General features: G+C 45.1%; 1 protein-coding gene across 4 annotated transcripts in view; it reads left to right on the forward strand.

Moving 5' to 3' along the window:
- The window catches only part of FAM213A (family with sequence similarity 213 member A), a 19,784-nt gene extending 3,182 nt beyond the window's left edge, over nt 1-16,602 (forward strand). Inside the window, exons 1-6 of one of the 4 annotated variants that reach the window (XM_011355338.2) lie at nt 2,274-2,403; nt 7,060-7,222; nt 9,029-9,120; nt 12,241-12,381; nt 13,046-13,210; nt 15,996-16,602. In XM_011355338.2, the coding sequence (XP_011353640.1) occupies nt 2,392-2,403; nt 7,060-7,222; nt 9,029-9,120; nt 12,241-12,381; nt 13,046-13,210; nt 15,996-16,109 (687 nt within the window). In that variant the 5' untranslated portion in view covers nt 2,274-2,391 and the 3' untranslated portion in view covers nt 16,110-16,602. Of the gene's footprint in view, nt 1-2,273; nt 2,404-7,035; nt 7,223-9,028; nt 9,121-12,240; nt 12,382-13,045; nt 13,211-15,995 lie in introns of those variants that run through there. The other 3 variants (XM_011355335.2, XM_011355334.2, XM_011355336.2) reach the window with 3 other exon arrangements.
- The last annotated feature ends 86 nt before the right edge of the window (nt 16,603-16,688 follow it).

Consider the following 16,688-nt stretch of genomic DNA (forward strand, 5'->3'; position numbering starts at 1 on the left):
GAAGAAAGACGATGAAGCATCCTTTCTAGCCTTGTTCACTGAATACCAGAGGCAAGGCTCCCTCAGCACTCCTTTCTTCCTTCTGCTCTGGCTCTGCCTCAAGCCAGCTCATTCTGAGGAGGGAGGATTTCCAGGGTGGGACTGGACTGGGCAGGTATACTCTCAATGTTTAGAGTATGATTCTGTCTCTACTTGTTTCAGGCATGAATTAATCCACCCTGTGATGGTACTTTGTTTTAAGACTTTATCAGCTCCTGTCCAGAAGCAGTTTCTTGAGCAGGCAGGAGTTAGGCCTGGGTAAGCAGGGAGTGTGAATGCATACCCAGGAGGAAAGCAGTAGTGGCAGGTGTGTCCATGTCTTTCTGGACATCAGAACCCTGGAGTTGTAATCATACTTTAGAGCAGTGATCCCCAATCTTTTTGGCACCAGGGACCAGTGCTCCTATGAGGATCTAATGCCTGATGATCTGAGGTGGAGCTGAGGTGCTGATGCTAGCACTGGGGAATGGCTGCAAATAAAAATGAAGCTTCACTTGCTCACCTGCCACTCACCTCCTGCCGTGTGGCCTGGGGACAGGCCAAGGACCAGTACCAGTTCGTGGCCCAGAGGTTGGGGACCCCTGCTTTAGAGTCTTTGGATGTCCAAACTGAGACAACCTCATAGTCCCTTTTGTGTGTACAGATGAGAGACCCAGGGCCAGAGTGCCTTCATAGCTTATGTCAGATTTCCCTGCCAGGGAGCGACAGAGCTAGGACCCAACCTAAGGTCACCTAAACCCAAGGCTTTAAGGTCATGACAGCACTGTCCAAAATTACCTTTCGTACCGAGCTGAAGTTGGGTGGTTATAGATTAGTTCCAACTTTGTCTTACTGGAGTTTAAAGAGTAAAATTCAGATTATTCTATTAGACATATAATACCTGCTAATTACCAGGATTTGTGTTAAGTGCTGGAGATGCAAGAGTGATTGCTCCACCATATTGTGTAGACAGACATGAAAATAACTCAAATACACTAAGTCTATTTGCTTGTGCAATATGCAAAGGTATATGTGTGTTTGCACATGCATGCATGCCATATAATCAGGTGAGGGAGCTATCAGTTGTCGGGGCTTTCTGGAAAGGCTTTGAAGAGAGTGTAGCTTGTTCTGGGCTTTGACCTAATTGGCATGGGGGGAGGGCATTCTGGGTAAAGGAAACAACAGGAATGATAGTACAGAGCCTGACAAAACATGTTCTAGTCTTTGCACATTGAGTGGTCTGGCAGGGCCACTGAAATGGCAGGGATGAGGCTGAATGGTGGGCTGAAGCTAAGCTGCGAAGGGTCCCCATTGGCAGGCTGAGGAGTTGATTGTGAGTGAGAGTCCAAAAGCAAGGAAAGGAAGTCATCAGGTCGGGTGTGTTACAGTTCCTCTGACTATAGCATGGAGAACAAGCCGTAGAGAGCCTTACTAGAGCCAAGCCAAGCTCAGTTCTGTGGCTACTGAAATAGGCCAGGTACAGAGTAATAGGGGCCTGTGTATGGACAGCAGTGAGGTTAAGAAGAGGATGGGTAACAAATACGTTTTCCTGACTGGTTAGATGTGGTCAACAAGGGAGAAAGAATAGTAAAGTGCGAATCTTCGTTTTTGCCTTGAGCAGTTGGCTAGATGCTTGTGTCATTCACTAGGGAATGACACAAGCTAGGGAACTTCGAAAGAGAAACTAACTTTAGTGGAGGTCACTTTTGGACATGGTACAACAGAGATAACCTACAGAACCCCCAAGTGGAAACTGAAGAATAGCAATAGGAACCTAGAAGTCAATACCAAGGTGGTGGGTGAAGTGTTAAAAGTAGGTGAGGTCGCCCAGGAAGGGAGTGTGGGTTGAGAGGAGCCACATGGCAGAAAAAGAAAGGAAGGCAAAAGGAGGTAAAGAAGAGACAACAGGTGAGGGGACTCAGTGGCACCAGCTGACTTCCTGGGTGTGGGTGAAGAATGGGGCAAAGGAGCAGACTGCACAAGCAGCCATGGAGAAAGGGACATTTTCCTTTGATTTCAGTTAGTGTGACACATGGGCTTTGTTAAGGGCTTCGCTTCATTAGTCTGCACTGGATAGCAGAGAGGGCGTCTGTTGGCACTTGATAAATGTTATAATCTGCATGACTGCAGATGACTCAAACTTTGCTCAACTTTTTGAAGGGCTAGAGGGTCTTGGCAGCTTTCCACTTTGATATTTTCTGAAAATTGACTATTGGCAGCTAAAGGAGTCCCAGGGTTTCTGGGTGCTAGCTCCTGCCAGTGGAGGGAATGAGCTTAGGGCCATAGGCGGGACTCTAGAGCTCCGCCTCCAGCCTGCCCCTGCTGCCTAATTCCTGGCTGGGTCAGCCTCTGTCTGCAGAAGCTGGAGTGTAGATGCTGTGGATGGTGAGTGCCTTGTTCCCAGGTTTGAACTGGCCATGGTTGGAGATAAGGGACCGTGTGTGGGGGTGGGAAGGCCTTGTGAAGCTCCGAGCTGCAGGTAAGAAATGGGAGAGGAGAGAGTAGAGTTAAGGTAAGGATTCAAGAATGTGCAAAGTCCAAACTAAGCTGTTTGAGTCACAGGATGTCATTGGGTGCTTTAGGATCTTTAGCATTCACCTTAGCCAACCCCCTCATGTGGAGTTGAGGAAAATGAAGTGAGTGTCAGGGACAGTGGTGGTAAAATCAACCCACTTGACCTAGGGAGCCCAGCTGGGTCTTCTCCACCCAGCACCATGCTCTTCTCAGACAAGAGCTGCCACTCTGAGCTTCCATAGCTGCTGTTGGTTTGTGGTTTTATCTTGCTTCACCTTCTTGTGTGGGAGAGGACAGATGAGATAAGTCCCACAGTGAGGAACTGAATACTGTAGCTGTGTCAGGTGGGGGCTGGCTCTTGTGTAAAAAACCTTGCTATTATCTTTCAGAGAAACTGACTTTCCTTAAGGGAAAGGGCTAGCAAGGCAAGGAAAGAGAAGGGACATCTGTCAGACGGTAAATTTCCTTTAGAGTAAACATGGTTTGACTGTATTTGATGACTAAAAAATAAGTTGATCTTTTAAAATTCTCTTTAAGACAAAAAGAATCATACCCCTTCACCTCCAGAAACCCAAAAATGAATGTGTGGGGAGGCAAGGTATGATAGCAGGAAGACTGCAAGCTTTGGAATCCTAGTGATCTGTGTCCAGGTTGCAGTACTGCTGCCTGCTGACTCTGTGACACTGGAGAAGGTACTGAACTTCAGTGTTGTCAGCTATAAAATGGAATAATCTCTGCATCGTAAGACTGTCGAGTGAATGAAATTAGGCCGTGCATGTCAAATGACACTAAGTAAATACTGGTTTACTGGCATCCCTATCTCACTGGTTAGTAGCCTTAGAGACCCATGTGAAGGTGCATTGTTCCATTTAGATGTTTTTTGTTTGTTTGTTTTGTTTTTTGTGGGTGGGAATAGCTGTGATTCAGGATTCAGAGTCAGCTCTTGCTGTGCAGCAAGTTGCAGTGGTACATGTTCCAAGACATGCCAGGATGCAAATTGCTTTGAAGCTCACGGGGGCTTGGATAAGGGGCTATGCCTACATACTCTACAGGTGTTTCTGAAGTCAATTTTCACTGCTTCCCACTGGCAGCTGCTAGAGGACCTGGGAGCATATGTTCAGGAAAGGCCTGATTCTCACCTCCGGTGCTAATAAGGCTCTCACATATTAGTGCTGCGAGGTCTGGGGATGAGGGCCACGCTCCCCAAAGGGGTGATTCTCTGCTCACACTTTCTGGATCATAGTCAGAGGTAGAGGTGGGATGGTAAACATTGCTCATGGTGGTTTTAGACCCCGTTTTGTACTCCAGATCTTGAACTTGAGCTAGAATTGGGGGGATTTTGCGTCATGGAAGTTTGCATTCTCAGTGCCTTCAGTACTGATGTCCACCCCCAGCCAGCCTGCTGCTTCCCAGGTTTATTCAGTCCAGGCCTTACCTAGCTCTTTCATCCTGCCCCCAGGGCTCTACCTAAGCTCTAAAGCCACTTCCTTCTGGGTATTTCTATAGCTGCCCAGAGCAGACGTAATTATCACTCATCCGTGCATTGCCATAGCCCCATATTTATATCTTGGCCAAGCTGCTTCACCTTTCCACCTGAATTTCTGTCATCTATGTACTAGGTCTATATCTCTTTGAGGATTATGTATCATTTAGTTTTATGTCCACCTAACTTGCTGTTTATTGGACAGATCAGTGCTGAATAAATGTTTGGAAATAAAAGCTGGGTCTAGTTGAGTCTGATTCCCTTGTACTCTTGAGAAAACAAGGTAAATGGCTGTTGATGGAGCCTGTTTCCCTCTAAGAATAGCAGTGGTGTGTTGGAAGGATGTAGAGCTGACTATAAGGGTCACTGGACTTCTTGAAATCCACAGGTGTGTTCTAGGAGCTGAAGCAATTCCTTTGTAAGATAAATGTAACCTGGCCTCTGACTGATGATGCAGAAATGTTATCAGATCTGTGATCAGAGGTCATGCTTTTTGCTCCCGAATCATATACACATGTCAGAAGTCCAGGGACGTTGTGAAAGTGCTTGAAGGTATAGAAATTGTTCCACGCTCTGGGGAATCTTTTGTTTACAGCAAGTAGGTGAGACCTGTGGTTTTCCACCTAATGGTTCTGTGAACTATAATCCAGTAATGCGTAACTTTGCCATGTAAAAGAATTGGAAGCCAGCCTGTGGAAGGTTCCTTCCTGCTTGGCCCAAGAACTTTGGTCCTCCATCATCTTCATCATTTAATTCTATTGAATTCATTTTAGCACACATTTGTGGAAAGCCCACTGTGTACCAAACAGACATTGTGCTAGGCATGAGAGAGTCCGAGATAAACTAAGGAACAGTCAAAGAAGAGAAAACTGCTAGATAGGTTCAAATCTTGTATTAGAGGGATTGTGAGTACAGTTTGGGCACAGTACCAAGGTGGGGGTAAATGAACCCCTCTTGGGGTGGGAGTGGGGATAGGCAGAACATCCAGGAAGACTTCTTGAAGAGGTGTCTGAGTTCTGAAGAATAGATTGAATGGGGTAAGACATTCCAGGCAGAGATGCAGATATGTGTTCCAGTCTTCGACTCTCACTGTCACCATCTCTGCCCTCCCACAGTGAGCTGAGGGAACAGAAGTGGGGCCTTGAGGAGGGACTAGCTCTCCAAGGCCAGCTAAGTGCAAAATCCTGAATTCTTTGCTGCAAGACAATGCTTCTTAGACTTTAATGTGCACATCAATTGCCTGCCTGATCTGATTAAAATGCAGTTTATGATTCCTTAGTTCTAAGGATTCTGGGTTTCTACATGATGCCAATTCTGCCAGTCCACGAGACCACGTTTTTAATGGTGAAATTATAAGGAACCCCTTTCTCAGCTTGAGTCCCTCACATCAGATACCATAGTAGCATCCCCTTCCCCAGCATATACACCACCTCCCATTCTTTTTCCTTTTCCCTAATACATAGATGTCAAATTCCTCTTTCTTGAATGCTGTTTTAATTTGATCATTCCCCCCACTCACCCTCACCCACCCCTGCCTAGAAGTTCCCTTTGACTTCTTAACTCAGATCTGAACTTCCCAGGCTGTCCTAAACATTAGTCTGGCTAACCCCTTCTCTTATCAAGTCATCTCATGGCAATGGATCCCTCACAGTTCCCTCCCTTGGCACTGACATGCAGATTTCTGTGCTTTTGCTTAATTCTTTGGAGAAATCCTCTCTCCAGCCAAGTCTTGCAGGGGAGAGGTAAGTCTTCAGTTAAGTGGGATAAGATTAGGTGGGATGGACATACGCAGAGACGTACACCAGGTTTATACCTGGTGATCCCAGAACACAGAATCATGCTGATACTTAGGGAAGAAGGTCCCAGTATAAGTCAGATCCTAGGATGGTAAGAGGGCCAAATGGAAAGATAGATATTATAAGTGGTTGTTAGTTGAAGGAAGGCTGGATGGGGTACCTGCTGCTGTCAGGGAGGTAGGCTGCTTCCAGGAACTCCCTCCACTCAGAAGCACAAGGCTTCCCACCTAAAGGAAGCCTTAGTGAGGCACCCGTGCATGAGCTCAGAACAAGGCTGGACTGTGTTCTACAGGACCCACGTGGAACTCCATTTTCAGTTGCAGAGCCCCCTGCTTGATGCAAACATCTTTTGCTCAACCCCTCTGAAGCAGATACTGTGCTCTTTCTTACATTTGTCTACTCTCTTCCATTCATTCAACAAACATCTATGTAGTTCTGTTTACAGGAAAAAAAAATGTCAGATTAGACACTGATGTTTAATAGTGGCCATTTCTATTAAACTATATAATAGGTGGTAGATGTTTAGATGATACTTGCTTTCTTGTTGACTATGGCTTTATGCATTGCTTCTTTTTGGTTTTCACCATGAACCTGTTTTATTTGTATAGTGAGCGAAAAATAAAGCTATTCTCAGTTGGGAGAAAGGTACTCAGATTGCTTGCCTACCATGAGTGAGGCCCTGCTGGGAACTGTCTGGGGCTGGTTGAATAGGATACGGTCTCTGTGTCTGAGGGATCACAAACTAAAGAGGAAGAAGGATAAGATGACAGAACAGCATGATCAGAACAGGTAAGTATCCTCTGATCACAGAAGAGAAATCTGCCTCCAGGTAGATAGTAGCTAAGACTCCTGGACTGTGAAGGAAAGGCAGGCATTGACTAGTCTGCCAACAGGGGCACAGCATGGATGAGCATTACAGAGCTGGGAGACTATAACCTTGGACATGGGAGAGGGAACAGCAAGAGAAACGTCTGAGAGAGCTATCATTTCTCTGTCATCACTCCTGACTCACTGGCGAGCGTCTTGGGACAGGAATCTCCATGTATCTGTTGTATCCAAGCTCTTATAGCGGCAGGTGCTCAGCAGCCCTTGTCCAGTCCCATCTCTGATGCTGCTGCTCCCCCTCCCCTTGCCTCTGGCCTCTGGTTGGCTGCCCAGCTAGAGCCTTGCACTTTGGGAGATTAGATTACTTGAGAGCAGTAACATTGGCTTCCTTCCTCTCAGTCTCCAGAAATGTCTTTCCTCCAGGATCCAAGTTCCTTCACCATGGGGATGTGGTCGATTGGTGCGGGGGCCCTGGGGGCTGCTGCCCTGGCACTGGTCCTGGCCAACACAGACATATTTCTGTCCAAGCCTCTGCGAGCAACCCTGGAGTATCTGGAGGAAATAGACCTGAAAACACTGGAGAAGGGTAAGCAGTGACCCTGTTGGTCTCAGTACTTTTCCAAGGTGCTGGGATGCAGGCTTGCTTATTTTTTTTTCTTTGTAAAATAGCTCTTTTTTTTTTTTTTAATTGAAAAGGTACCATATCAACATTAGGAAAATTTTAATAACACTTTCCAAATTACTGATAATTTCATTACCCTAACACAATAATCTTTTATTTTTATACATTCTTTTGCATGTTTACATATTATTTTATAGTTGCGACCTTGGTGTATGTGGTATTTTATGTTTTACCTTTTTCTTACCAAAAGCATTTTTCACTTTCATTGTTGTTTCTCTAACTATAATGAGAATTTTTCCATAATATTTAGTAATATCGTTGTACCACTGTTTACTAAACCAACCATTTTCTAGTGTATTCTGAGGAATTCGGACTTCTGCATCTACACAAACTAGGAGCTTGAGAGTCAGATAAGTTTGAGAAATACTGTGTGTCTAATTCCATCTTCCCGATGATCAGCACAGTGATTTGCTCATTGAAAGATCTCTGGATTGTTACTGGTACAGGAATGACCAGCCCTCACCTGTGGTGTGGCTGCAGCACCTGGGGGAGCATGAGGTCTCACTTTAAGAATAGACCTGCCCATCTCGCTCTTCTTGGGGAGCCCCCCTGGAGTACCTGGTGGACAGCTGAGAGCTACACATTTACATGTAGTCCTCCGTTGCCTCACTGTGCTCTTGGCATTGGATCTGTATCTCAAGGGAACTTCAGTCATGCCAATAGCATGGGTACAGTTCACATGAGAGTTAGGTGAAAGTTGAGGCTCACTGACAAGGCAGTCTCTAAATTGGCTTCTCAAAGGAAGGCCATTATTGTCTGTTTAGTAAGTGAGGAAGCTTGTAAGGGAAGGCAAGAACTGTGACTGCAATTTATGTTGTAGGTCACCTTAGTAAGGGACTAAGAAGCCTTCCAGAGAGACCTGCTACACTCCGTTCAACCCAGGGATTCCTGATCCCATCCCCCACTGTGTTTTTCTTCCATGTAACATCCCACAGGGACATGGATTCCTCTGAGAAATATTAAAATAACAAGGGTTCATACTTATTGACCCTTCACTAACTCTGTATTTCCAGACAATGTGGTGAGTGCTTTATATCCATCTGTTAGTGCTTCCTGCAGCCCAAAGTGGAGCTGCTAGACAGCTCACCACTTACAAACAAGGAAACTGAGTTTCAGGGAGAAGACATAGCATGCCCCAGGCCACACAGCTCGATGCAGACTCAGTCTGACCAGGGAGCCGGACTTGAGCTGCAGTACTATAGTACTCCACAGCATTTTCTTCTTAAGCATCTTCTACCCTCCCTAACGTATAATATTGCAGTTAATATATTCAGGGTAAAAAAATATTTTTAAATTTATCTTGACTTAGTCTCTTTGAATACTTTTTTAGTAGTTGGGATTTTCTTGGCCAAAGTGCAAGATCTCTTTCAGGTTTTGGCCATGTATCTGCCCTAAAGGATCATTATGATATCCATTGATACCAGCAAAGGAATTTGCCATTTTTCCAGAAATGTTTTAGTTTAGGATGTTCAAGTTTGCAAATTGATTGTTATGGGGGAGGGGTCTTTGAAGTATCCAGTAGGATCCTTATATAATATTGATTTTCTCAAAGGATGACTGCTCCCTGGCTGTTTCCTGTGTGCTTTCCTTCCATGTGAAATGCCTGTTCAGCCCCTTTGCTGGGCCTGGTACCATTTATGAACTGCTGAGGGGTTGGGGCAGCATGGGGCTGGGCAGAGATGATTTTGAATTCCCTATTCTTTTCCCCAGAACCAAGGACCTTCAAAGCAAAGGAGCTCTGGGAAAAGAATGGAGCTGTGATTATGGCTGTGCGGAGGCCAGGCTGTTTTCTCTGTCGAGAGGTGAGCACATTTGAAAGTCTGTTCAGAACAAACAATCTTAGCAAGTGGGGGCCAGTGCATTTCCAGCCAGGACCAAGGACCTGTAGGCCCTCTTTAGCCTTCGATCAACACTAGTCCATTCTCTGTTATTTGCTCTAGGTATTTCTTTTGATTTATTCTCTATTTCTGTTCATTTAACAACTCACTATATCCTGGAGTTTAGCAACATACTTGACTTTCCTTTGTTACTCTCAAGGCCTTTCACTCTTGTACTATTTCCTGAACCATCTAACCATTTAATCAAGGATGAGGAATAGGTCCAGTTTTGCTCCTGATGCTCATGACAAGGATTCGCTCATGGATTGTTACTGGTGCAGGCATGGCTAGCCCTCGCCTGTGGTGCAGCTGCAGCACATGGGCAGCATAAGGTCACACTTTTAGAATGGACCTGCCTGTCTCGCTCTTCTTGGGGAGGCTCCCTGGAGTCCCTGGTGGACAGCTGAGAGCCACACATTTGCATGTGGTCTTCCGCTGTCTAACTGTGTGCTCTCAGCGTTGGATCTGTAGCTCCGTGGGATTTCAGTCATGCCGTTAGTGTGGGTGTAGTTGGCATGAGAGTTTGGCACAGGTTGGGGCTCACTGACTGGGCAGTCTCTGGGTTGGCCCCTCAAAGGGAAACCATCGTCTTCTGTTCAGTAAGTAAGGGAACTTGTGAGAGGAAGGCTTGGTTCAGCCTTGTCACTTTATAGATAGGTAAACTGAGGACCAAAGTGGTTTGGTCACACAGTGCGTGGCAGAAGATCCAGGTTCTGAGATCACTGCCTTGCCTAGAGAAGAACTGGGAATGACAATACTACTCTTGAAACAGCTTTGCTTCTCAAGTAGTGGCCTTAGCCCCATCCAAGTTGTCATCCTCATTACTCTGGTTATCCTCCCTGACCCTGAGGCATTTCCTTTTAGCCTTGCAGATCTCTCCCCTGCTTGTGTGGTTGGGCTTGCAAAGCAGCTGCATACGTGACATGATGCCCTGCTATAACATATTCAGGGCATTTTTATGCCTGTTATCTCATTGGTTCCTCACCGTATCCCTGGAAAATAGAGCTTGTTGTTATTATTCTTGTTTTATAGAGGAGGAAAGTCTTGTGCAGAAGTGGTGACAAAATCACACTGCTGCGGGTAGATGTATTAATTTCCTATTACTGCTGTTACAACTATTACAAACTCAGTGGTTTTAAACAATACAAATTTATTATCTTACAATTCTAGAAGTCAGAATTCTGAAGTGGGTCTCATTGAGCTAAAATCAAGTTGTCAGCCAGTCTGCATGTCTTTTAGAGGGTATAGGAGATAAATAATTGGCTGGCCCAGCTTCTAGAGGCCATCCACGTTCCTTGGCTCGTGGCCCCTTCCTCCATTTTTAAAGCCAGCAATAGCTGGTCAAGTCTTTCTCACATTGCATCACTATGACACTGCCTCTTCTGTTTGCCTCTGCCACATTTAAGATGCCACATGGGAACCATCCAGATAACACAGATAATGTCCTTTAAGATCAGCTGATTAGCAGCCTAAATTTACTTTGCTGCCTTAATTCCCCTTTGCCATGTAATAGCACATATTCACAGGTTCCTGGGATTGGGACATGGCCATCCTTAAAGGGTATTATTCTGCCTACCACAGGAGGTGAAGTTTAAACTCAGAGCTTTGATTCTGAATCTGTGATGCCTTCAAATACCAACATAGAAGCCTGCTGTGACTTGATTTCTCAAGGCCAAGTTAAACTCATAAGGTTCCAAGGAGAACAGCTCTAGTTACAACATGTTTTCCAGTGCTTAGGTCTCTGTCTTGGCAGAGCATTTTGTGGAAACTAATGAATCTAAAAGAATGATTGGATGAGTGATCATTCTTGAATGATCCTAGGGAGGAGGTGTATGACTTAGTGTTCACTTTGAATGTCCTAGGGAGGAGGTGTATGACTTAGTGTTCACTTAATGGCTTTGTACAGTAACATACTTAGAAGAAAGAGCCCAGGAAAAGTGAGTAAAACCTTTCATGTCACATACAGAGTACCTTTGACCACATCAAGCCTATAGTCCTCTCTGTTCTAGAGCAAAGTTTGCCACTCACTGAAGCTTTTGATAAAAGCATTATAATGAATTTTGCTTCATTACCAGCCCTTTTTTTATTCTAGAAAATAAATGAAAAATGTAGTTACCACTGTACAGCAGTGTATTTGTATTGGAGGCAAGTGGGCTGCATTTGAAAGGATTTCCTGCTGTTTCTTTAATTCTGACACCGAATGTGAAAAAGGATTTCTGTACTTCTCGGCTCAGCTGCAGTCTCCCTATTTTCCACTTTCACCTTCAAATCTCTCCACCTGGTACCTGGTACCTTCTATATATCCAACCATGTGCTAGGCACTGAGTGATACAAGAAATGGAAGACATAGTTTCTAACTATGAGACACATTTGGGAACTTAAGGGACAGTGCTCAACTTCTTGATAGCACACAGACTCAGTACAGAAAAAGTCACCAAGCAGGGAAGATTGGATATGCACAGAGAATCAGAGCTTTATTCCAGGCTACACTTACACTAGCCAGGGAGAATTTTATAGAACAGGATTCCCTTTCTGCAGGGTAGGATTTGAGCTAGAAAAAGAAGGAAGGTTACTGCAGTGAGAAGATGCCAACTAAGCAAAGGTGTGGAGGCAGCTATTCACATGGCTTGCGTGGAGTTTGTCTGGTAGGCCCTTGTACTAGTTTGGCCTAGTGCAGAGGAGGGGCTAGGAGATGAGGTCAGAGAGAAGCATCGTTGCTAGGAGTAGGAGACCATGTTTGGGTACAATCTCTTAGTTATTGGATGCTCCCCAGGCCACGGTTAGGACATCCATAACAGGAGTCTAGCCTCCCTTTCCTACCTTGGAGAAGAGAAGCCTGGGCTGACCTGACACCCTGAACTGAGGCCTGGTGCCCACTGGGACAGTCCTTTGTTGGGCAACATTGCCTTAATTATTTCGGGCATTTTGCTGCCTTTGTTATTCTGCATTCAGTACCAGCCACGCTCTGGGCCTACAGGAAAGAGGCTGTTGGTTGGCTGAAGAGCCACAGGAGTTTGTGCCCCTGACCATCCCTGTTTTCTGCAGGAGGCTGCGGACCTGTCCTCTCTGAAGCCCAAGTTGGACGAGCTGGGTGTCCCCCTCTATGCAGTGGTAAAGGAGCAGATCAGGACCGAAGTGAAGGACTTCCAGCCTTATTTCAAAGGAGAAATCTTCCTGGACGAAAAGGTGCATGTTCCGTGAGCCCGTCAGACACAGACTGTTGCAGATTGTGCTCAGGTGTTCATCCAGGTGTCGGGCCTGGAGCTGGATGTTGGCATCCCTTTCAGCTGCCCTGAACCTGCAGGGGCTTTCCCAGTCCTCTGAGCAGAGCATACTTTGACACTGAATAGCTGTCCTCTCACTTATTACTTGAGCCCTTGCTAAACTGTCACCTGGGAATGGGAGTCTAGGAAATAGCTGAAACTCCTTCAGTGTTCCCCCACAATGCAGGTGGATGCCCAGCATAAGCCCCTGTTCCTTAATTCATTGCAGCCATATTTCGTTCCCCTCTACTCTCACTTCTGTAGAACGTAGTACTGTAATCACCCTGTCAGGCATGAGAACCCTGTTTGTGTCTAGCAATAGGTTAGAGCCAGAGCTGAAAGCTGCACATCTGTTTCCCTAGGCCAGGGCTGCATTGAGGTCAGAAGCTGTGTCCTCGGGCAATTGAAAGTGCTCCTGGGATGGCAGGCGGCTGTGGATGACTGTGTGCGTGTTGGGTCAGGGGAGGATACAAACCAGTAGGCTTTGGGACTTTGTCTGAAAAACCAGTGCCCTGTTGGCACTCTTTCCTCCCTGGAGAAGGCAGGCATACGGGCTACTCATATGGAATCTGTCCTCACTACTACAGAAAAAATTCTATGGCCCCCAAAGGCGGAAGATGATGTTTATGGGATTTGTCCGGCTGGGTGTGTGGAATAACTTCTTCCGGGCCCGGAACGGAGGCTTCTCTGGAAACCTGGAAGGCGAAGGCTTCATCCTTGGAGGAGTTTTTGTGGTGGGATCAGGAAAGCAGGTAAATGCCTAGTGTTCACTTTTGGGTCTGTGGGTGTCCATGTCTGTGAGAGCAACAACCCAGTGTGGTGGTGGAGGGGGGTAACTTTCTTTACCCAGAATCTTCTAGCCTTCCTTCCAGAAAGCCAGGAAACATGAGGAAGGGAAAGGGAGAGAAATTGTCATTTATCCCGCATCTCCTCACTCATCACCGTAACGTCATGAGATAGAGAGTTTTGCAGGTGAGGTGAGTGACTGCACTGAGGAGCACAGCTCATCAGTGGCACTGCTGGGCCTGAACCCAGGTGTTCTGGTGTCAAGTTCTGTTTTCTGTGCTTGAATAAAAGCATAGTTTTTATTCTATCAAGGATGTACTTTGTTGTGTTCCTAGGATGGACAGTAGAGAAAAGTGAACGGGAAAGAAGGATTACAAACAGGCCTAATTAGGGAAAGTAGCAAGGAGATGTTGGGGTGATGAGGCCTGTGGGGGTCCTGGTACCAGGACTGCCCCTGGAGAGGTAACAGACTTCTCATCAGACAGGCTGTCTTAGGCCCTGGCTGTGAGGGTTCAGAGTTCCATGAGGACTCCAGGGGAACGTGTGGAAAAATGAGATGTCTGTGGGTCCAGGACGCCAGTGGGTGGATGCTCCACATCAGATCATGGGCAGCCTTGAGCTGTGGCAATTCCCCTGCATTGGTGGGGAGTGCCAGCAGAGGTCGGGCAGATGCAGAGCAGAGAATGGAGTAAAGTGAGGTATGCTCAAGAGCCTGGCAGGAGGACTCAGAGACTGGGGTTCTGACTTCTAGGCCTGTCTCTGCCAGTCTTAGCATGACTTTAACACTTGGCCTCGTCTGTGAAAAGACAGGGTTGTCTGCATTGGTGTATCTCACTACTAACATTAATAAGTGCATAGTACTTTTTTGCAATTTGGGAGGAATGAAAGTTAACAGGAATAGAAATCCTTCCATTTGAAGCTTTATTTTTAATCTCTTCCTTTTAAACCTTTGTAACTGCTATTGCTTGTCGATATTAGAATCTAGCATGAATTGGTATTTGCTTTAACATAAACCTGTTTGCTAACTTTCTGCTAAATATATCAAATTGTCAGAGATGATGGATGCCAGTGAGTACCTGCCTTGTTCTAGGTGTTCATATATGTGATATCATGTCTTCTTCATAACTAATCTGGGAATTAGGTATTTTTATTTATATCTATATGTAAGGAGATGGGCCTAGATATATGAAAGATATGAAATGATTCAGCCAAAGATACATAGCTAGTAAGTAGTACAATGGAAATGAAACTCAGGAACTCAGATCTGTCCTGCTCCGAAGACCCCGCCCTTCCCCTGCCCATACCCTCTCTTTCAGGGTGGTTCCCAAAAACCCCTTCCAGATGCCCTGGCACTTGGGCAGGCCACTTCCTGAGAGGATTGTTTAGCTTCTTCCCACTCTGGAACTCTGGGATTCCTTTTCTCTCCCTATTTCTGTTTTCCATCAGCCTCCAGGGCAGGGCTTGGCTCACCTGCCAGCCTTCTTTTGCCTGGCAGTGACTCAGCTGGTACTCACGGGCTCCCCTAGCCTGGCTGGCATGCCCTTGGTGTTGCCAGGTGTGGCGTTTGGCTTTGTTGGTGCTTCCTGGAGCTCCTGCCCCCGTTCTTTCTGGTGGAAGATTGACTGGGCTGGCAGAGCTTCAGGTCTTGCCCCCATGTTTTTTCAGAGCAGAGTTTTTGCAGTCTCATTGTGCCAGGCAGGTGCCACTCAGTAGGGATTTCCTTTGTAATAGTGATCTTTACAGCATAATTACTTTAAAGAAGTAATGTTTCCACATAGAAAATTTGTAAAAGAAACAATGAAAGGTAGAGCCATTCTATAAGCTCAGCCACCGTGGACAGCCCATTAGAACAGAGGTGAGCTGAGAGGTCTTTTGTTTTGTTTTTTAGAGAATGGTATCTTACTAAATTAGATGTTCTTTTTCATTTAACAGTATATGATGAACATTTCCCATATCGTCATATATTCTTCCTCATATTTGTAATGTCTGCATACTGCTTTATTGGGCAGGTAGTTAACGCACACCTTCCCTGTAGTCACCACAGAGTGGTGGGACTTTTTGTTTTCCTTAAAGTCTTTATAAATAATGGCACAATGAACATGTTTACAGATATTTATTTTTTAAATTTAAGATGAGTTCCCAGATGTTATGGGTCAAAGAACTCTTTAACAAGGATTCCTAGATGATGATCTCGAACACATTTTATCTTTCTTACCACTTTTGGGTACTTTGGGGTATCCTGTGCACTTTGTGGCACAGTATCAGAAGTAAGCAGCCTCTAGTTTCTTAGGAAAACTAAAGCGAAGAGAGGGCCTGTCTTTTCAGATGGTTATTCAATACCTGCCAAGGTCTGACCTCTGAGTCTGCTTTGACACTTTAGGCTTTTCCTTGTAAGCTCATTCAGTTCTCTTTGCCTGGAATGTGCTTTTACCTCACCTCTACCTGTAGACATCCTGTTTACCTCTCATGCTTTATCATCTGTGAAGCCTTTTCTGATTGCTTTATTACATTTGATCACTCCTAACTTCCTGCTCCCAAAGTGCTGTTTATACAGTCCAAATATTGTGTTGCAGCCATCCCTTGATCTACCTTCCCCAAAAGACTGAATGCCTCAAGGGCAGAATAGGCCCTTGAGAGTCTCTGTTCCCTCCTGCTTTTGCACAGGGTTTGGCAGATAGCTGTTACTCAGTGTCTGTCTCATGAACGAATAACTCAGAATAAGGACTGATGTTTCCTCTCCTTTCCTTTTAGGGCATTCTTCTTGAGCACCGAGAAAAAGAATTTGGAGATAAAGTAAACCCAGTTTCTGTTCTGGAAGCAGCTAGGAAGATCAAACCGCAGACTTCAGCCTCAGAGAAAAAATGATTGTGTGAAACTGCCCAGCTCAGGGATAACTAAGGGCGCTCAACCTGGGTGTTTACAGGATGTTATGTTTCCACTCGTGTCCCTAACAAGTTAGAAACTCACTTACGCCATATTCTCAGTATAAATCATGATGCGTTTTAATATTGTGCTCTGTTTAGGCTCAAGGAAACAAAATCACCCCCAAACAAGACTGATAAAAAATCTAAGAAATGATTTAGTTTTCAACTAAAACCTGAAAAATATGAGGCTTACAGTTGACTGGCACACATAATTACAAACGTATATGGTATTTGAGTGCTGTTACTTGAAATCAGTTTTGTTTTCATGTCTTTAAATCTAAGGAAAGTTGATGATTGACTTGAAGATTAAAGATATAAGGTCCTGGACTTGTGTGTTGTCTATTAATGACTTGTTATATAATATTAAAGTAATGCTCATTTAAAGGAATTGATGTACTCTGGATGGCTTGATAAAGATAGATTAGAAAATGAAATCTATTTTTTCATTGTCTTCCATTCTAACCTCAGAGGTTTGTTTTTCTAGAAGAAATAATCTCTGGCTCTAATAAAATTATGCATC

The sequence above is a fragment of the Pteropus vampyrus genome, unplaced genomic scaffold (genome assembly GCF_000151845.1).
Source record: "Pteropus vampyrus isolate Shadow unplaced genomic scaffold, Pvam_2.0 Scaffold20, whole genome shotgun sequence".
Classification (NCBI taxonomy): domain Eukaryota; kingdom Metazoa; phylum Chordata; class Mammalia; order Chiroptera; family Pteropodidae; genus Pteropus; species Pteropus vampyrus.